At 33.3% G+C, this 22,240-nt stretch overlaps 2 protein-coding genes across 13 annotated transcripts; both read right to left on the reverse strand.

Annotated features, from left to right (window-relative positions):
* Positions 1-7,351: 7,351 nt before the first annotated feature.
* Positions 7,352-8,591, reverse strand: LOC110603386 (ethylene-responsive transcription factor TINY). Its single transcript, XM_021741099.2, has one exon. The coding sequence runs from the start codon at positions 8,359-8,361 to the stop codon at positions 7,474-7,476; it is 888 nt and encodes a 295-aa protein (XP_021596791.1). The 5' UTR covers positions 8,362-8,591; the 3' UTR covers positions 7,352-7,473.
* A 4,650-nt stretch (positions 8,592-13,241) lies between these two features.
* LOC110603495 lies at positions 13,242-21,933 on the reverse strand. 12 transcript variants are annotated; one of them, XM_043951795.1, is made up of 12 exons: positions 21,823-21,933; positions 21,543-21,599; positions 20,644-20,707; positions 20,469-20,533; positions 19,948-20,093; positions 19,468-19,729; positions 18,962-19,066; positions 17,997-18,125; positions 15,415-15,464; positions 15,208-15,305; positions 14,763-15,047; positions 13,242-13,982 (listed from the first exon to the last, which is right to left on the reverse strand). In XM_043951795.1, exons 3-12 carry the CDS (start codon positions 20,686-20,688, stop codon positions 13,464-13,466), a joined length of 1,704 nt encoding a protein of 567 aa, XP_043807730.1. In that variant the 5' UTR covers positions 20,689-20,707; positions 21,543-21,599; positions 21,823-21,933; the 3' UTR covers positions 13,242-13,463. The 12 variants fall into 12 exon arrangements, with proteins under 12 accessions (XP_043807730.1, XP_021596931.1, XP_021596932.1 ...); XM_021741239.2 differs by having other exon boundaries at positions 19,948-20,080; positions 20,469-20,537; positions 21,823-21,925; XM_021741240.2 differs by lacking the exon at positions 21,543-21,599 and having other exon boundaries at positions 19,948-20,080; positions 20,469-20,537; positions 21,823-21,898.
* Positions 21,934-22,240: the final 307 nt, after the last annotated feature.

A 22,240-nucleotide genomic window follows, 5' to 3' on the forward strand; every position in this document is an offset into this window, starting at 1 on the left:
TAGTAAGCGTGTAAAAGGATGGCTCAAACTATCAATCTTGGAGCAGAGCGGTCATAATTACATTATGAGTCAAAGATAAAATGGAGTTTATTGATGAAAAGAGAAAGATAGCAAATCCATATTCAATATTATACAAAAAATTGCACCGCTATTAATTTTGGAATATATGGCACCGCTTAATTTGTGACTCATGAAAGAAAACAAATCTAAAAATATTGTACCGCTATTAATATTGGAATATATGACTCTTGTCACCATAAAGGTTTTTACTTAATAAATTTAATTTAATTAAATAATTGAGAAAAAATTAATTTAATGTGCATTTATTTTTTTTATAAGGTGGGATGCTTAACATATTCAATAATCCGATTAAACGGTGCGTTTCAAATAAAATCAAAATGCACCGTTTCAATTGATTTTTGAGAATGTTTTTATGCCTTTTCCATAATTTGTATAATTATCAAAATTCTATTTTTTTTTCTAGATTAATCCATACTCATGTATAAATATATGTATAGAGAATAAAGAAAACATATTTTCTCCCCTACTAAACACTTTTTTTTGTCTCTTTTTATGGTATCAGAGAGGTCTATGACCTGTGATAATACTCTTCTCTATTTTTTAAAACTTTACATATAACAAATGGCCGAAACAAGTAAAAAATATGATAAAAAGAAGGTCCCTAGTGAGATGGTGGCACTCCAAACCTCTATAACCCTGGTATGTAGTTAGTAAGCGTTCAAATGGATGGCTCAAACTACCTACCCTGAAGTAGAGCGATCATAACTGCATTACGAGCCAAAAATAAAATGGGGTTATTGATGAAAAGAGAAAAGGAAAAAGTACCTGCTCAAATATCAACAAAAGAAGTTACCATCTTTTCCTTCCCTTAATTTCTTTACAAAATTACCTACATTCAATCATGAGTACATTAAATTTGTGGCTGCTTTATCTACTATAATAGAACTTAAATTTTACTTTGAAGTTAGAAAGGACAATAATTGGATACATGCTATGCAAATTGAATTAAATGCATTGAAAAGTAACAATACATGGGTCTTAATTGAATTGTCTGCAAAAAAAAGTTATTACATCTAAATAGATTTTCAGGGTAAAATACAACTCTGATGGATCAGACAAATATAAAGCAAGGTTGGTGGCAAAGAGGTACAACCAACTGCCCAGAATAGACTACCATGATAGCTTCTCTCCTGTTTCCAAATTAGTAACCGTAAGAGTATTCTTAGCTATTGCAGCCTAAAAAATATGGCAAGTACACTAACTAAACATCAACAATGCTTATCTAAATGGTCATATAGAAGAAGATTTATACATGCAACCTTCAGAAGGTTACATGGTGCTTGAAGGGAAAGTATGCAAACTGATAAAATGCCTATATGGGCATAAACAGGCTCGAAGGCAATGAAATATTGAGCTCACTTCTAAACTCTATTGCTATGGGTTCAAACAATTTCAAATAGACCAGTGCCTATTCACTAAAAGTTCAGACACTACCTTCCTAGATTTAATTGTCTACATGGATGACATGCTCATTACAAGTCCGGATGAAAAGTTATCAAAGATGCAAAAACTTATCTGCACAGTGTCTTCACTATTAAAGATCTTGGTCATGCACATTACTTCCTTAGGCTCGAAATTGCCAGATCTGACGCAGGGGTGTTCCTTCATCAACAAAAATATGTTAAAGACATCATCTTTGATCTAGATCACAACATGCCAAAGAAACACATCTCCCTTTTCCCATAGGAGTGAAACTCAATAAAGATTAAGCAGAACTTTTACGTAACTCAGACCAATACAAAAGATTAGTGGGGCATTTGTTATATCTCGGGCTCACCAGACCCAATATTACGTACTCCACACAGCAACTCAGTCAATACATGTAGGTGCCCCAAAAACCCCACCTTAATGCTGCTTTATATGTGGTACGCTACCTCAAAGGAAATCCGTGAAAAGGGCTATTCTTTCCAACGAATGATGCTTTCCAAATTTCGACTTACTATGACTTTGATTGGGCTGCTTGCCCTAACTCTCGCAAGTCCCTCACAAGCTTATGCATATTTATGGGCTCCTCCTTAATCTCTTAGAAAATGAAAAAGCAAACAACGGTTAGCAGATCATTAGCAGAAGCTAAATACAGAAGTATGGTTGCTACTGTATGCGAACTATAATGGATTTCATGTGTAACAGCCCGGAAACCGAACTGCTACCGGCACTAGGATCCAGATTGACTTAAAGTCGCCGGGACCCGTAGTAAGCCTGCTATACTGTCTGTGTACCTATGGAATCCCATACATGATCATACATTTTCTGTCAAATCATTAAAACTTTTCTTTTCTCCAGGGCTTAACCTGTGCATGCACTATTTCTGATCTATCAACTCATAATGTTAAGCCTGGTTTTCTCATATTCATAACAATAAAAGAAAACATACATAAACTGATCATGTGGCTACAACAAGGGATTACAACTCTTATAAGTCAAGCACAACACTATACACTATACATTATCTCTTTACATGTACATGTCCACACTAGCTATTACATAACTCTTCTTCTTGCAAACCCTGCTGGACTCCCTCTGAACTCTGATCCTGCAAACCTGGGGGATAGGGGAGAGGGATGAGCTATACAAGCCCAATGAGCAGAACTATATAAACCATAAGTTGAAAATATGATCTCATGGAATGCACTACAGCACATCATCTCAGGGATAGACATGACCACCAACAATCCCACTCAAAGGATGCCTGGCCTAGCCAGGTCTTACAACCTCAATCTGCCTGGCTCGGCCAGGTTTGGTGAAAAACATGAAAAACATGAAAGTCAACTTGGGAGAGGCTGGAACTCACCTCTGGCTGCAAGTGGAGGAGAAATATCCTCCTTCTACCGACCCTTGGCCCTTTTATAGGTGGCTGGCCAGAACACCTTTGGCAGCCGAACGTGAATCCGAAACCATGCAATGTTCGGCGGCCGAAAGTGACCTTCGGCGGCCGAACCTTTGCATTTTTCCCTTATTGCTTTTCTTTCAAAACTCATTTCCTTTCACACTTGAAAACATTCCAAACTCTTAAAACACACATGAAAACATATGACTTACCCTTCTCGAGGGTTCCGACACCCGAAATTCCACCAGACGAAAGGAATTCCGAGGCCGGACTCGAGCCGGGTATTACATCATGCCTTCTCTAGGACATGCAAGTCGATCTCCTCCTTCCCATTCCTCTTCATTGTGATAATAAGGCCCCTCAGCATATCACGACCAACCTAGTTTTTCATGAACGCACGAAACACTTAAAAATTGGCTACCATGTCATTCAAAATCAGATAGGTAGAGGATTCATCTCTACCCATCACATCCCTTCGAGATCACAGCTTGCAGATATGTTTACGAAGCCCCTCGATACCACAAATTTCACCGCCTATTTTCCAAAATGAGACTTCCAATGTTTTTGCCGTCTTCATCTTGCGGGACAGGTGAAGAAAATGAACGACAACGTTTTCATGCTCAATGTGCCTAAGAACCAGGTTAAAAACACACCGTTTCACTTGATTCTTGGGAACATTTCTCTGCCTTTCCCACAACTTCTACAGCTGTCAAAATTATATTAATTTTTTTTTTTTAGATTCATCCACATTCATGTATAAATATATGCACAGAGAATAAAGAAAACATACTTTCTCCCCACCAAACACTTTTTTTCCTCTTTTCATGGTATCAGAGCATGGCTATGGCCTGTGATAATACTCTTCCCTACTCTTTAAAGTTTTACATATAACAAATAGGCGAAATAAGTGAAAAATCTGATGAAGAGAAGATCCTTACTGAGATAGTAGCACTCCATACTTATGATAACCCTAGTATGTAGTTAGTAAGTATTGAAATGGATGGCTCAAACTATCTATCCTGGAGTAGAGCGGTCATGATTGCATTAAAAGCTAAAGACAAAATGAAAGAGAAAAATATCATATCCATATTATTTTTTTAATTATAAAATAATGAAAAAATATAATTTTTTAACACTCTATTAGATATTAATTTTAAAAATAATATTTAATATTATAATTAAATATTTAAATATTAAATAGTTAACTTATAAAAAATTACTTTTTATAATATTTAATTAATCACTACTAAAACAGCTATCATCTATTACTAAAATAATTAATATCCGGCAAACATAGTCGAAATCTAATAATTCAAATATATTTTTCCCATATAGACACAATTGCCCATTTTGATAATCTTCTTGTTTCTGCATAATCTCTAGCCATCTCTCCAACATATGTTCTCATACAACGTATGACTTCCAATCTTTTGGAGTCAAACCCTAGACATGCTATTACTAATTAGGGATTAATAAAATTAATCTGCAAGCTAGATTAGATCCTTATTTTGGCTGTTTTTTCTTATTGTGGTGGGGAGATTTAATGACCTGTGATTTAATTATTTATTATGATAATTTTGCTGAAGCACAGCAGCTGGACTTGGTGCAGAGTTCATGTGCCTTGCATGGAATCCCATTAATCAATTTATTAATCTTGTTCTTCAATTGGGAATCACGAGAAACCCTAAAATTGGTTTTATTTTATGAGATTATTAGTGTACGATGATTACATATTAAATTAATATTTATGAGATACTTAGTTGATTGATTTGGCAATTAAAGAATTGCAAATTGAATTGTTAATTCATTAAATCAAACCGCATATATATATTCTATTGGTTCTAAATCTAAAATAGTAAATTATTGGAAACCCTAATCTGAGGGGATTATTAAAATAATCACACATGATTAGTCCTCAATTTCAATAGCATGCAACGTGGTTAGGGTTTATAAATTCATTTTTCTTGCCTACGGACGTCATTTTTACTTGAATTCAGCCATGAATGTAGCCGTGGAGCTGTGATCTTATGTTCAGATCAGCATATGTAGTCTGTTAATCAGATGAAAATGGAATATTAAATTTGTTCTCGATATTTTAAAAAATTGGTTTTTTTTAATAAATATTGCATTTGTTAACGTCAATTTAAAATAATATTGTATTTATTAAAAAATCATTTTAAAATTATTTATATTGCAAAAAATAGAATAAATTACCAAAACGCATGAATTTTTCACAGAAATATTGTACCAAATGCCTAATTAATATATGATTTTCGTGTAAATTCCATTAAGGGTCAACTGTGTAATTAAAGATGCACGTGTGAGTGATTATATAAAGTAATTTGTTAATGAAACAGAATGAATTTATAATTTATAATAAAGAGTCAAAATGTCCAATTCCCATTCCAAAAAGAAACCCTAATTTAAAAAAAAAAAAAGAAATTGAAATCTGTTCCATTAAGAATCAAAGACCTGTTGTTTTGGTCCTGCATTAAATTAAAATTACCTGAGACTCAGTCTTAAATATCTATTTGCTAGATTTAAGGTTTCCCAATTTCCAACCACATAAAATAGTATTAATTGAGACAGGAAAAGAATAGTTAATATTAGTAATTAAATAAATAAATAATAAGACAAAGGTATAGTGAGTAATAAGCAAATGAGTCTTGGCATAATGGGTCACCATGCCTTGACTTATTAGATTTTCTATTTGAAAAAAAAATTGTTATACGTTACATATTTTTCTTTTTATTAGCAAGTAATGTATTCAAATTTATAATATAATTAAGATTATTTTATAAGTCTTGAAACATATACTTAAAATTGAGAGAATAATAGTTCGCCACAAACAGTAAATATGAGAGACTTAATCTGGTGATAAATATATTTGAATAAATTTAAAAAATTTTAAATTTTATTTCTTATATCTTCGATTCTCAATTTCTATTTAAAAAAAAAATTAAGAGGACAATAGACCAACCACAAACACTAAAACTGAAAAAAAAAATTAGTAGATGAAGGACAACAAAATCAACCAACCATTCAAATAAATCAGAAGATGAAGGACAACGGAATCAACCAACCATTCAAATAAATTAAATTTGATGCAATGTTTTAACATATTTATTTATTTTATTAGATTATGTTATAATCTTTATATTAATATTATTAATTGTAAAGTCATCTAAATATTGATTGATTGAATTAAAATTCTCTAAAAGAAAAATACAATTATCAGAAATAATTCAATTGATTATAACAATAATAAGTTGCTTTGAAAGAGCACGTGTTTTCAGGAAAAAGAAGCATATGATCCCATGATGGTCTAAAATGGAAGTTCTGTACTCTACTGCACAAGTAGCTTACTAAAAAAGCAAGGGAGAGAAAGGATTATTTTATTATGTAAAAAAAATTAAAAATAAATATGAAAATAATAAACCTTATAATATATGAAATTGGAATTTTAAAATAATTTTACATAATATTTTTGTTGGTTGTCTATCATTATTCGTCACCATTAGAATAATATTGTATTATTTCTTTAATATTTTATTATTTAAATTAAAGGGTTATCAATTTTTTCTTTAAATTTCTATTTCTGTCACCTCTCTGTGTCCAGAACTAATCACATAATATTTTAATGTCTTATTTTTTAAAAGAAAGCCAGATAGTATTAATGAGATACCAACAACCATAATTTATTTTAAATCTAAATTATCATTCTAGATCCTTTTATGATACGCAGGATCTCATATTAATAACCAATATTAACTAATTTAAAGTTAAAAATTTAATCTTTATAATTTCTTATTAAAGAATATTGCAATTTGTTGATGGCAGGCTTAAAATTTTTAATAATAAATACAAGATTTCCCATAAGCACCCAACGAAATATGCATAAATACACGAGTAAGGACACCATGGCCAATCGCCATGCTTGAGTTATGGTTGTTGAAATGCATTTGTCAATGCAACTAGCCCCATCCAACAAATAATGATAATAATAATAATAATAATAATAATAATAATAATAATAATTGGGACAGTCTTACAAATACATGGGCAACCACACAGTTAGAGAAATTGATAAAGAAGTTGGAAATGAACTGAAAATCCATCTTATTAAAATTAGGCAAGCTTGCATAGCCAGTGTAGGTGGAGAAAAACTCTACCACTTTAGCACAAAAAAAGGAAAACTGCCCAACTTTATCTAGATTCAATTCATTCATTAGTTTTAGAAAATCAAAGGAAGATGCTTTAATGGGTTTTTACTTGATTAATTTCTGAGTTTCATTTAATTATCTAATTAAAACAAATTTATTTTACTTTTATATGATTCTAAACAACAATCTTCAACCAAATTCGTATGCATAAAGGGAAGGATTCATATGTCTGCCCAGAGAAAAAGTGAAGAAAGCTAAAGAACAGAGCACAACACCTTGAGAAGTAAGAAAAGTATTTCATCTCTTCAATGAGAAAAATTGTATATATATAAATGTATATAAAATTAAAATCACACCAAAATTAAAAAAAAAAAATAAAGGGAAAATTTTAATTAAAACCCACTAATTTCCCCACAAAAAAACATCAAAACTACTGGTAATGACACTCTCTGGCATTACTGGTAAGTGATTATCACTGATATACCCACTGCCCCCGCAGTAATCCTCGTACCACGGTAGATTATATAGCCACGGGTCGCCGAACACGAACTCGTCACTTAACTCGGGCGATTCTTCGAAAATCGACCCCAGACTCGGTAACTCTACTATCTCACTCAGCTCATCTGGTGATGCCACGTCACACGGTGATGACGTCACCTCTGCCGTTGAAGAGGATGAAGATTGCGTCAGCGTTGAGGATGATGATGCATTATTGTTTCTGGTGCAGTTATTGTCGTGGTTGGGGTGATCATCGTTGTTGCTGTTGCTAATGTTGATGTCCATTGAAGCGGCTTTAGCTGCGGCGGCTTGGACGTCTCTAGGGGAGTTGGATGCAGGTCTAGGAAGAGAACTCGCGAGTTCCGGAAAATTAAGGATAGCTGAGTTACCTTTAATGCTCAACGCAGCCACGTCGTGAGCACGTGCCGCCATTTCAGGTGTGGAGAAAGTCCCGAGCCAGATCCGGTTCTTTTTCCGGGGCTCCCGGATCTCCGATACCCACTTCCCCCACGTCCGCATTCGGACACCTCTATACACCGGATGCTTACTGTTGTCTCTAGCCCTCTTGGGGTTCCCCGGATTCTCTTCCGGGTCGGGGTTACGTTTCGGGTTCGGAGATAAACCAGACGAGGACGGAGAACATGGAGGTGGCTGATGATGATGATGATGATGATGAGGAGGAGGAGGAGGAGGAGGAGAGGAGTTAAAACTGGACTCAGTCTCAGTCTCAGGGCTAGAGTTAACTCGCATGGTGTCGGCCATTTTTGTCGATAGCAAGTGAAGTTTAAGCATAAAAACCCAGAAGCCAATCTGTTGAATGTGATGTATATATAGAGAGAAAGAGCAGAACAAAGGCAGAGCTTAGTGGGAGAACTTTATAGAGAACAGTGTCATTAAGACGGATGAAAATGAAAGTAAGAGTAGAGAAGAAGGGTAAAAAAATGAGAAGGAAATGAAAACGTGGAGCTTATGAGATGGCAAAGCCGCAAAAGAATTTTACTAACCGAGCTAAAAACGTTATCCTAAAACCCGTTGTCCGCTATTAGAGTCGTACCCAGGGCTGTAAATTATAAAGAAAAACGTTATGTATAATTACATAGACCGTGTGCGCGTGTCGACGCGAGAGGGAGGAAGGGTACAGGAGTCTCCTTAGAATTAGAGACGTGGAAGTCGCCGCATGCACAGCTGGCAAAGCCGACTGGGAGAGTCGTTTGCAGTGGCATTTCGACTTGGTTCGACAAGGAAAAATTTTAATTGAATTGTGTATTAAAATAATACTTTATAATATAAATTTTATATTAATATAAATTTAAAAAATAACATTATTTACTAATAATATAATATTATATTAATATAAAAATAAACTACGGATCAAAATTAATAAAATTATATAATTTTTTTTTATTTTTCTTTTATTTTTCACTAGCTGTTGTATTTTAAAAATATAATAAAGTTACATATTACTATTTTTAATTTATAATAAATTATTACTGTAAATAGTTCCATTGCTGCTGTTTCCACTGGAATATTACTATAATCGACGTTAAATAAGATTCTATGCCAAAACAAAAGAATACCTTTCTTAGTTTAGTTCACTGTATTATGGATTGTACTAAAACTTGATGCTAAAATGGGCTGTTTTGGAATTAGGGTTCTTACTTAGTAGAATTAATGTTTTGTTAACGGCTAACCCTTCAAATTGTTTGTTAATGTTCCACATTCCTTTACACTGCGAAAATAACAGATTTTTTTTTTCTAAAAGAAAATGATGAAATATAAGAACAATATGAAAATTTGTTTTTTTCATCAATGGTCCAGCCACAGGATAATATTTCATCAAGTTCTCCTAGGTTCAATTTACTAGACACAGAGACAAAAATTTTAATTACATGTCCTAAAATATTGGAGATCATGAGTACAACAATAATGACATACATATATATTTGTAATGAATTGAATAATTGCGCTTTTATTTTTTATTTTTTAACCATGAAATTCTCAAAATTGCTAAAAATTAAATTTCACCATTTTTCGGACTCCTTTAAAATAAAATAAAAAAAAAGAAAAGGGTAGCTCTCATTTTCTACTATATGGGAATTTGAGAGTCAACGAATTAATGAATTAATTAGCATTCCTTTTATGTAATTACAGCTGTGATCTTAGCACTGCAAATCATGTTGTCATTTTTATCTATTAATTAATTTTTTTTAAACATAGATCGATATTAATTAGTGGATTCAAAATTCATTCTTCAGTGATCAGTAATGTGATGTCGTTTTCATCTTTAGAGGTGATGATATTTTAAGTACAGACAAGATAATTTCCAAGTCCAATCGAGGGCCCTTTTAGCATTGTCGACATTTGCAATCTGTAATTAAGATTGTACGAAGCTGTATAAATCACAAGTTAAATTTTAATTTTGCTTCTTATCACAAGGGTTACTGTTGCAACTTTTGATCGTCCAAGTACCTCTATAGAACTTTGTTTCTATGAATATTGTCATGTACCAATGTGCCCGATCGATGATTGATGTGAATATGTGATGGACCTTTTGCTTTTTATTTATTTATTTTTTATTATCACAAAAATATTTATACATATTTATTTTTTAGTTTGATAAATTTTTAAATTTAATGTTGCGTTCCATGGATACGGTGAATATATTCTGATATTTAAAAAATAAAATTTATAATATGTTTGTGAATTTAGATCGAAAGGAAAATATTTATCTTTTTTTTTTTCATTTTATTCGCTAATAATATTTAATTTACAATATGCCATTTGCTTTTATCACTTAAGTCCGTAGTTACGGAAGTGTCAGAATATCTCTTCACGCCAGATAATTATTTAATTTTTTTGACGTGCATATTTTCACGCCAGACGGCCATTTAATTTTCTCAACACGCATGTGGACAGAGTTACGAAATAATTGGATTACAAAGTGACCAGGCCACGAAATGACTGGCCCTATTCTTTTTCTTTAAACCATATTACTAGGCTGGACTTTTTTTAAAATGGTTCGCAGGTGAAGTCTGTCATACTTAATTTTTTAACTGAATTAAAATGTATAATGTGAGTTGATTTAGTCTACAAAAAGTACGATGAGTTTTAAATTTATTTTTTTATTAAAATTTAATATTATTCTAAATATAAAACGTCCGACAAACACAAAGTATAGTTGAAGGTGTGATTGCGCTACAATATCAACCCAATAGTGCATGTTTGAAGAAACGCTCTCTAAGTTTGTCCCTTGTGTTGTAGTCTTCAGTTTTTCTTTTTCTTGGTTTAATAAACATCGAAAACTGTGGCTAGTTTCGAGTTTCTAATAATTTCCACTGCATATGTTTATCGTGCGCCACCTTGTGATTTTTGTACTTGTTTCCATTTTGTAAGGCTTTTATTTATTTATTTTTTTTCAAATAAAAATTAAAAAAATAAAATTTAAAATTTTTTAAATATATTCAGATATATTTATTATTACATTAAATCTATAAATATTATACAATTTCTATTTTAAATAAAAATAATAAAAAATTGAAAGATAATTTTAAAGTAATTAAATTTATCTCAAATTTTATTATTATTGTTATCATCTAAAAAATTAAATTAGTTTAATTTAAATATTACTTATAAAATTTGAATTCACCTCCAACTCAATTTTATACCATTAAAATCCATCATATTAATATTTAATTCAATTAAATATCTGTAAAAATCTGACCCATAAATAGATTACTCTTGGACTTCTATTTTGTTGGTTAGGCCCTCTGAATTTTTATTTTTATTTAATTTTTTTTTTTTTTATCTACGACCATTAATGGACAATGACATTTCACTAAAAAACAAGAATTTCTAAATCAACACATTATAAATGCAACTTATCCTTTTATTTTAAACTTGTAAAATTATTGACCATCATTTACTTTTAACCACTTGTATGATCAACGCCTGAGAGAGACAAACTTCATTTAATTATGAAGAAGCAGAAGAGCAGTTGGGTTTAATTACAAAAACTTGCCTTGCTTAATCTGCCATTGCCAAGTGCAAGATCTAATTCAGTCATATGAATCATGATATGATAGTGACATGTGGGTAGTTGGGCAATTTCAAATCAGGACTTTAAAGGCATTAGTTAATGGGCTGGGGTCACTTTGGGCCAACCATCAATTAATGTATGGGCCTTCAAAACAAAGAATGAGAATTGGCCCCCTTAATATTATAGCTTTGCTCCCTTGGCTTCTTCATTTGGAGGGACCATTAACCAAAATTAACAACCCACTTGATCATAATCTGTAGTACCAAAAGTATTTTGCCTTCAATCAACATTTCATTTGCCTATTTAGGGTTTCTCATTGTTGTCAAAAAGTTAACAATGAAAAAATTTGAAATCAACTAATTTTTTATATCTTGAGAAAAAAAAAACTAATTTTTTATATAAAGGTCAGACACCCAATTACGGAAAATTCCTTTTTACAAAATGAAATGTTTTAAAGGAAATTTTAGGAATTCTGGCTGGTGAAAAAATTGGATTTCTGGAGAAATGAGATGGGGAAAATTAAATTGCTGGCGGTGTTTGGTGTAGCAGAGCTAATTAGCCATGGGAGGATAATGTGGTGAGAATAATGGAGATAGGCTGCCTATGGAGTTGTACATTTCCATCATCAGCCAGCTGTGTGGGTTTAAATTTTTAATAAATATATATGCAAAAGTCCTATTTTAGTCTTTAAAAGTATTCATCAATTAAGTTTTTAAAATTTTTTTATTCAAACAAACTCTTTTAACTATTAAAATAATTCTAATAAGTCTTTTAAACATTTTAAAAGTTTATATATTCTTTTGATGATCGCTGAATTTCACCATCTCAATATGAGGTCGGACTTCAAAAGGCAGTTCTAGTCGACAGACTAATGCCTCAAAGTCTTGAAGGAGGCCCCGAAAAAATCTTGATCACTCACTCTATAGATTCAGCCCAGTGACGTGACATAAGAGGGACAATAAGCCCAGTCACTTCGCAGCTCTGCCCTCACATGCGCCGGGAGAAATTAAATGACCGCTTGGCGTGGAGAGGACGTCTGACGCTTTCGTATGTACGGACTCACATGACAGAAGCATGTGACACTATAACAGAAAAGCCGTTACACATCACTAGCGGACAAGAGGGAATGAATAAAAGGAGAATAACCTCTTTCTCTCCATCTAAACTTACACAACCCTTATAAATTCTATTTTTTTTAATTTCAGAACATCGCTTTTCAAAGTTTAAAATAAAATTTTAAAATAGATAAAAAATTATAATTTACTTCAATTTAAATCAAGTTAAAACCAGATATGAAAATTTTTATATCGCAAGAGTTTTTAATAAAATAAATTATTTTATATACTTGATATATAATATTATAATAAAAATTTTAGTGTAATATTGAGCAAATTGATAATTTAGTTTTTATTGAATGATTAAAATCATGAAACTAGACTATCAAATAATTTCTTGATAAATAGACTAAAGGTTGAAAATACTGTAGTTTCTTTTTATACCTTATAATAAGATCAAACAACAGCAAAAAAATGTAAAGGACTTGGTCACTGATTTTCATCTTTACACAGCAAACACCAACCGAGAGCAAGAATTAGGTAACTCTAGAAGAATAAACAGATCTTTCAACACTATCCAATAAGGAATTGGAACAATCCTTTTTTCTTTTTAATTCCATTGATTTTACAATATTTCTCAATTAAAGTTAGACCCAAAAATATTGAAATTGCTTATGAGGTTTTCCATTTCAGAAAAAACTATTAAGCCAAAGCTCAAACACTTCATTGAAAAAAAAAAAAAGAAACTCCTTTGGAAGAAAGATTGTTGTAGAGTCTCCAAAATTGCTACTTTAAGCTTTGCATCATTCACAATAACCATGCAATGAGCATACTTCCTTATTCTTGCCAAGCTCCACAAGCATGGTCAAAAGAGCCTCACACATTTCACTGCAATCAGGCTCATTAGGATCCTTCTTACCTGAAGAATAAACCATCCATGCGTGATCGAGCTTCCTGTCTGGTCTGACGACAACTGAACCCGGAACTTCAGCATCTCGGCAAGTTACTAATCCGTCGCTCTTCTCTCCATACCTAAGCTGCAAGTGGAATGCACACACAGCCATGGCAGCAGATATGGGCATCACAACTGGTACCTGACATCCTGCTTGAACAACACCATCAGGCTCCTGAACCCCAAGTCTTGGAAGCGGAAGCCAAGGAAGTTCAGCTTGTGCTATTTGTGTCATTGTAGCAAGGACACCTGGCGCGATGCTTGCCTCGGAGTGAAATGAGATAAGAGGGATTTGCTCAGGGAGCTTGTGCTTCATGATGAACTCCCTCCGTTTATCATAAGTGAGATCTTCTAATGCTCGAATGTCACCCTAGAAATTGATCAATCATGACAAATATATATATATTTTTCTAAAAAAAGTAAACCAACAATTTTACTGAAATTGGGAAGCAGAGATGAAAAAAATGCCAGATAAACAGAAACAGGAAACATACTACCAGCTAATCCACCTGCCTGCAATTAAAATATATGAAAGAAATGACTGAAAATAAACTAAAATATTGGGGAAAAAAGCCTAAAATGAAGCCTTGTAGAGTGAAAGGAAGAGAGACATGGAACAATGATAGAGATCGTCTGCAATTGGGCCATCCTGTAGCCATAGATGGGCTGAGACAGCTGAAGGTCTATTCAAGAAGAAAATTAAAAGGGACTGCAAGCACCTCCAGCAGAAACATTCCAGAAGAATAGGAAGTTGTTACAGCAGCGGGAATAAAGGAAAGGATGGGACAGATGGCAGGAAGAGAAAATCAGTAATCATTTATGTAATGAGCATATATCATAGAATACGACAGAGGAGGGATATCGAGATTATTATTTTGTTTTCAGCTTACGCTGGGCTAGAAATTTCGTACTGGGAAGATTCTTAGAGTATTTTGTCTATAGGGGGAGCTTGAGAAATTCAGTCATTAGTATTACAAACTATTTCCTTTGTTCTATATATGTCTGCAAGCTTGTTCCTTTTATAACTCTATCAAAATCAAAAACAAAAACCAAGGAAGAGTATCATATCACACATGTTATGGAATTTCTATATAAATTTTAAAATGTGTAAACAGATATATGAAATTTCTAGGCATTAGGAATGGATTACCTTGATGAGCTTGCATATCAAAAGTTCCATGATCTTCCGGGTTTCTTTGTCTGCAATTTGGCCTTCACGGAGAATGTCAGAAGCTATGGGAGATCCACCAAATGGACTTTGCACCAGTACCAGTCCAGCAACTTTATCTTCCAAGTCAGACCAGTACAATGACAATGCAGCAGCAGCATCAACCCCACCCTTGCTGTGCCCAAGCAGCATCACACGCTTTCCTGAGCCCCAGTAGAGTTCCTCAATGTAATGCTTCAGTTCGCATGCATTGTGCTCCACTGATGCCTTGACACAGAAAGACAGAAAACAGTGAGAAGCAACATCACAATTTGCAAAAGTGCATGAAAAGATAAATCTAGAAAAAGCGGATGAACAAACTCTTCAGCTCATCGTGTTTATTCATGCAGTCTTAATTTAGATAATTCACTAAGCAATAACCAATTACCTCACTGTGAATTTTTGCAATGTGACAAGCTAGACCCATCTTAGAAAAGAATCTCTTAGTGCCCACAAAATACAAAGGACCATGATTACTAAAAAGGCCTGAGAAAGGTAAATATTAACATTTTAGTGGGTTCTTGTTCATGAGAAGTATCAAATGAAAAGGAAAAACTAAATCTAGAACTACATCAGAATAGGGATCATGTTATACCCGGTATTAACAGATAAACAAATGAGTTGGGAAGTGTGTGCTCTCCATTCCTGAAGATTAAGAACAACTACTATAAGATCCATGCATACATCAACTATCAACAACTATCAAGAAAGAACAAACTATAAAATTTCCATTAGGCATGCAAAGAAAGTTAGTTAATATTCAAGTGAAGACCATTGCATCATGTAATGATCAAATACACTAAAGTAAAAACCATTAAAATAAATGATCAGTGACAGAACAAATCACATGTTGCAGTAAGGTTTTTAGCAGTAAAAGACACAAACACTCTTGATGAGGCATAACCAAAGGAACAATAAGGTTCCCTTACAAAAATAATTTCAGTCTTTATGCATTATCTAATGATTCACAAAATGCAAAGGGAAGTAGATACTGAGAAGTTCTAAAAGAACCTCCTACCAATAATTAAAAACACATGTCATATTTTTAGTGGTAAACTATTGGAGATCAGAGTAGTTGGCTAATTATGACGTAAAATCATCAGCATAAAATGCAGAGACAGAAATGTCTGACTTCATTTGTAATGGCAATACATGCCACACCAAATTAGATTGCTAAATGACAAACAAAACAAAAAAAAAAAAAGAGAAATGATGGCTAGTCTAGATTCTAGAAAAGCTCCACGGGTCTGACTGCCCAAACAATGAGAGCAGCTGGTAGAATTGCAAGATGAATATAAAAAAGAGTTTGACTACACTAAATCAATCCCCAAATTATGCCTAATCAGCACAGATCTGGCCTATTTGAACAGTGAATTCAACCACAAATATATAGAGAAGTGAGGAATTTAATTGCAATAACTACTTGGTATAACACAAAATTGATACTTACATATGAAACAAAACAATTCTACTTCTCATTGGTCTCCGCCTTTTATTGCGTAGAAATATAATATTTGTTATTGTATTTCACAATAGAGATTACAATATATTTATATATGAGAGATGGTATCTAAATAGGAAGGAAAATCAAAGTCTATGATTATACAATCCTACGATTAAGCAACTGATCAATCTATCAATATTTACTTCCTATATTAATATATTTACTTCCTATAACCTATAACACTCCCTCCCAAGTTAGAGCATAATTTTTAATCATGCCCAACTTGTTACATATATAATCAATTTTAGCTATAAGAACAATCAATCCAAAACAATCAAAATAAATAAAGGATCAAAAGAACAGAACCCATGAACAGTAACCTGTGAACAGTACCCAATGAACAGTATTTGTGAACAGTACCCGATGAACAATTCCCGTGAACAGTACCCGATGAACAAAGCATTAAGTTTCCAAATGTTACCCTTTATGAGTAACCCAAATAAACAGAGTCCTGAATCTCTAAATATTACCACCCAAATGAACAGAGCCCTAACCCAAATGAACAGATCCCTAAATTTCCAAATGTTACCCTTCATTGGTAATCCAAATGAACAGAGCTCTAAGTCTTCAAATATTATTCTTTATGAGTAACCCAAATAAACAGAGTTCTAAGTCTCCAAATGTTACCCTTTTATGGGTAATCCAAATAAAAATAAACAGAGCCCCTAAGTCTCCAAATGTTACCCTTTTATGGGTAGCCCAAATAAACAAAGTCCTAAGTCTCCAAATATTACTCTTTATGGATAATCCAAATAAACAGAGTTCTAAGTTTCCAAATGTTACCCTTTATGGATAACCCCGATGAATAGAGTCCTAAGTCTCCAAGCCTTTATAGATAACCCAAATGAACAGAGCCCTAAGTCTCTAAATATTACCCTTTATGGGTAACCCGATGAACAAAGGCCTAAGTCTTGAAATGTTACCCTTTATGAGTAATCTCGATAAACAGAGTCCTAAGTCTCTAAATGTTAATCCTTTATGGGTAATCTAAATGAACAGAGCTCTCAATCTCTAAATGTCAGATGAAATCCACAAGTTAGCAGGTGGACGTCACACTCTCCCTTGCGATGTTCTCGTTGCAACTGGATCAAATACAATTACTAAACCAAGACCAAACTCTTGGGTATTGTGGTTCACTGGTACCTTGGGCGGCTCCACCTCGTCTTACACGGGTAGTCCTTTCCTCATAGGCCTACTAGCCCCGCACAATTTGTCTGACCAGGGTGGCTCTGATACCATGTAGAAATATAATATTTTGTTATTGTATTTCACAATAGAGATTACAATATATTTATATATGAGAGATGGTATCTAAATAGAAAGGAAAATCAAAGTCTATGATTATACAATCCTACGATTAAGCAACTGATCAATCTATCAATATTTACTTCCTATATTAATATATTTACTTCCTATAACCTATAACAGATAGCATGGACTGGTAATGTAAAATTTGACATTATCACACAACAGAATTCTGGATATGTGAATTCATGCATAAAACAACAAATTTTCGCATTTATGGAACCCATGTAGTTGTATTATATTAGCAAATTCTGTTCAACATTGAGTTTGCACAGTTCAGTCTCCAAAAAAGCAATCAAAAGAATTGTCTGCATAATGAAAAAATTTCTCAAATTTAATAAAAGGAAAGAGATCATATTTACACTCACCTTATTTTTCCAAGCAGCTCTAGGAATCTAGCGGTGCCATCCTCCACAGGAGCCATTCCAGGTGTACGTGGCAACCATCCAATATCGTCAGATGAACCACGCAAAGTTTTACGCACTCGAGATGTAATGCTGAAGATGCCAAAATGAGTAGTAATATCATATAACAAATTCAATTCATAAGCTTGAAACAGAGCTGGAAACAACAAAATTTTTTAACACTTATAAATCTGCCAATTTACAAAGTTAACTAGGACCGGGGCCAAAGAGTTCATTAACTCCATTCAGCTAGAAAAGGGAAAAAAAAAAAAATCAAGGGTCGCTATTCATAAAAGTTTTGGGGCTTGTCCTATACATTCTACACAAATTATAAAAAATGAAAAAGGAAAAAAAGGGCTTTGAATTTTGTAGTTCACTAAAGACTTCAATTTTTCAGTTCACTTAAGAAAGGTAAAAATTTACCTGAAATCAATTAGAAAGTTTCTAAAATTTGCTCCCCTAAGTCAAGCATCATATACATAAAGCCAGAGTTAAAATTTCAGAGAAGAACCACTAGACAAGATTCTTCCCGGACTTTCAAAGTCAATTAAATAAAGAGTTTAGCTATTCAAATTCGAGTTTCCAAGGTTGGTTTATTTCCAAGCAGTTAAACATCCAAAATAATATATAACTTTCCCCCTTTCTCCCAGCCCCAGGGGCAGTTCCTGGGTCCTTATCTTTTATTTTTAACATGGAAGGACGCTACTTTTCTGCTTGTTGATTCTGGATGTCAATACTTCCTTTTTTCAGAAAAAAAAAACATTCTATTTGGTTTATATTTCCTTTCATTTTAACGTTTTGAATTCTTTTTAGCTCTATGAAATTATTTGATGATGTGGTCCTTTTCCTTTGAATAAGGCTGTAAGGTATTGAGATACCCATCTGAAAGTTTTTTGGCAATGCTAATGAAGCTAACTAACTTGTTTTACCTACGAACTTGAAGTTGTGCCCATCTGACATAATAGAATGAAAATCTCAAGGAGGCCAATGCCAATCTCCAGGCAAGTCGAAAACCAAACAGTGGAAGCATCAACCTACACCCAGGTGAAGAAATTGTGCAAAGGCAAATGATTAAATATTTGCAACATGAATGAATGGCAAGGAAAAACATTAAAGAAATCTGGATATAACAGAAATACAACCATATATATATTACCAAAGCTTCAAACAAGTTTATAAGAGAATCCAAAATCATGTATGCAATGAAACAAATAGTTCTAATTGCTTTTTTGAAAATACTGAAAAAAATAAAGAAAGGCAGGAAGTAATTCAAGAAGGGCTGGAGAAAAGATAAAACTTCAATTCAATTAACACTAATTTGTGTGCTTATTTCAGATTGAAAGCTGCAGTAAACAAATATGAATTTAGCATGTATCTGTATTGGTAAAATTTTATAGTTTAGTACCATGGAGAAAACCAGTGAAAAGAATAATACCCTTTAATAACAAGGGAGAAACCTTGATGACTATAACTGCTCTTTATAATTTCATAACTTGTATTTACAAGTAATTCTTCCCTCATATCTGAGGTTCTTCCACAGATTCCAGGGCTAGTATCAGCAGTATAAAATTTATGGGATGATGAGCAAGCTTCCCTATCAAATGTATGAATGTTATGACTAGAAGATCTTGAATGTGGTCCAGAGGAACAGAACACCAAACTCCCTGAGCATCCTTCATCTTGGAGAACAAGATCTTCTGCATAAACAACACTGTCAAATGCAACCATACTTTTCCTAAAGTAATAAAGTATGAAGCAAAAGAGAAATGTTGGAAATCACTAAGTAGTTTGGCATTGAGGGTTAATCATGAATTAAGAGGAAATTGCAGTGAATCACATTTTAGTTGCAAATGTAAATGCATGTAACTGGATGATGCGAACATGGGGTTCCACATCACTGAAGTTAAGAACTCACCAATAAAACGAATCAATCGGTGACGCAAATAAGTGGTCAATGTAACTAGACTGGAGATAATGCCATCTACTGATAAGCGGAATTCAAAAGAATCATCAAGAAGACTTGTGTTGCTCACAGCATCACAGTTGACCTGATAAAAGGACCTAAAAGAATTAGTCTTGAAAAGCTTAGCTCTCATTTTCAGCTACTACACCCTAGGTATAAAGAAACAGAAGTTAACAACATAACTGTTCTGTCATTTGTAACTACACAATGAAGCCTTTCATGGGTCAACAGGGAAAGATTACATCACTAAGAAGTGCTTCATCATATCAGTTATTCAAATAGTGCAAAATCTTGATCAAACAGAGATCAATAAGCATCAATTTCCCAGAACGAGGCTCTGTTAAATTAAGGAAATTTCAATTGACACCCATGTATCCATGACTGTGTATTTTCAGATGCTCATATAAACATGTGCAGAAACTGATAGATAACATATGCTTAAATGAAGATTAGCCGAGAATTAGTCAAAAAACCTGCTTTCTGTGATGAGTGTGCCTTTCAACAATGTAATATTTACTCGATTCATGCCTAACCTGATCTGACTTCAATGATGAAAAATGAATACAAAGTTAGTCAAACACTAGATTAAGCATCAAGAATAACACAAAGGGAAAAAAAGTCATTTCTGAAATGGAATTTGACACTTACTGTTGAAGAAGTATTGGTTAAATCTCCATGAATATGACCTCCCATATGATATCCTATCCTGAGACTGCAAGATCAAGATGAATTTAGAGAATGAAAACAGTTCGTTCCATTTGTAGGCTCACTAATCCAGGAAAAAACTTAAATAAAAGTAGGATTGAGAAAGAAGCTCATTCCTTATGTGCATAAAAAAATGAGGGAAAAAAATTGATGCAAAAGATAAAGTCTTTGTCAAGTGAAGGTCTTGGGTGGATGATTAAAATCAATCTCACCTTCAACAAATTAAATTTTGTACCACATACAAATATGATGCATGCATCTCCTTGGAAAGCTAGAATAGATATGATCAATTTTCGTAGTGACCAAGTTTAGATCTTGCTCATAGATACTCCTGACATTATCTGAGGTCCAAATAAAATGTAGAGCAAGGCCAAGGAACAAGACCACTGAAAGACACTTTAGATTCAAACTTCAAACTCTAATTCTGGGTGGACCTCAGAGAACTGTAATCTTAAATAAAGCTTTCAGATTTCATCAAATCTTCAGTTAAAAGACGACACTGAAATGACAATAGCTCAACTCAATTTTAACAAGTAGAAGTATTATACTAAAAACTGCACATTATTAAAATTGAAGCATAACCCACATCTGTTTCCACAATCCACATTCAAAAGAATCGAATTTAAGTAAATGAAAATAAACAGTTCAGCTAAATACATAAATCAAACTTAGAAGAAGATACCGAAATCACAGATGAAGAAAGGCGGTTAAAACGCTTTCTTCCAAAAACGACAAAGCAAGACAAGCCAAACCGGAGCAACCCGACGGATTGATCTAGAAATTCAAAGAAGCAACTACAGGTGGATGTAAAAACGAAAAATCACAGAGCCAAACAGACTGACCTGCGGAAATGAGAAAACAGAAAATAGAAGGTCCAACAATTGAGGAAACACAGAAAGCTGCACAACCCAGAAACAGATGAGTCTTCAGAATCACTACCCACTCAAATTTAAATTATAAAACGAAAAAGTAACAAATATCCAAATCCAAATGCACCCATTTCGAAAAAGCAAATAGAAGAATAAAAGCGCATGAAATTCAAATAAAAAAGGAACAAATTTTAAAAATAGTAAAAGGGAAGAATTAAAGAAAAGCAATAAATATGTTGGGAATAGTAGCAACCGAATTGGAGCGAAGTCATGGACGAAGAATGGGAGCAAGAGATGATAGCTATCCTATTTGCCTTTACTCTCCATCTGTTATGGCCCACTTTCACGTTTTTATTATTTTTTTAAATTTTTTTCCTTCTGACACAGAAATTTCTATCGTAATTTTCACTTTCTTTATGAAATTTTAAATCTTTAAATAGATTCGAGACGTGTTATTGGGAAAGCGGGAATTTTACAGTGATTATGGGCGGTAGTTTAACGTGGAAGCAAAGTGCGCAGTGTAGGACCCGCCAGCGTATATGATGATATGATCGCTGTTGAGCGGATAAAACGCTTTGTCTTTGGCTTTTTTAGGAAAGAGAAGAGACAGGTGACTATTGGGACAAATTCTTTGGTGGGTAATGGACAAAAGGAAGAACTCTCCAATTTAA

This window comes from Manihot esculenta, chromosome 16 (assembly GCF_001659605.2).
Source record: "Manihot esculenta cultivar AM560-2 chromosome 16, M.esculenta_v8, whole genome shotgun sequence".
Classification (NCBI taxonomy): domain Eukaryota; kingdom Viridiplantae; phylum Streptophyta; class Magnoliopsida; order Malpighiales; family Euphorbiaceae; genus Manihot; species Manihot esculenta.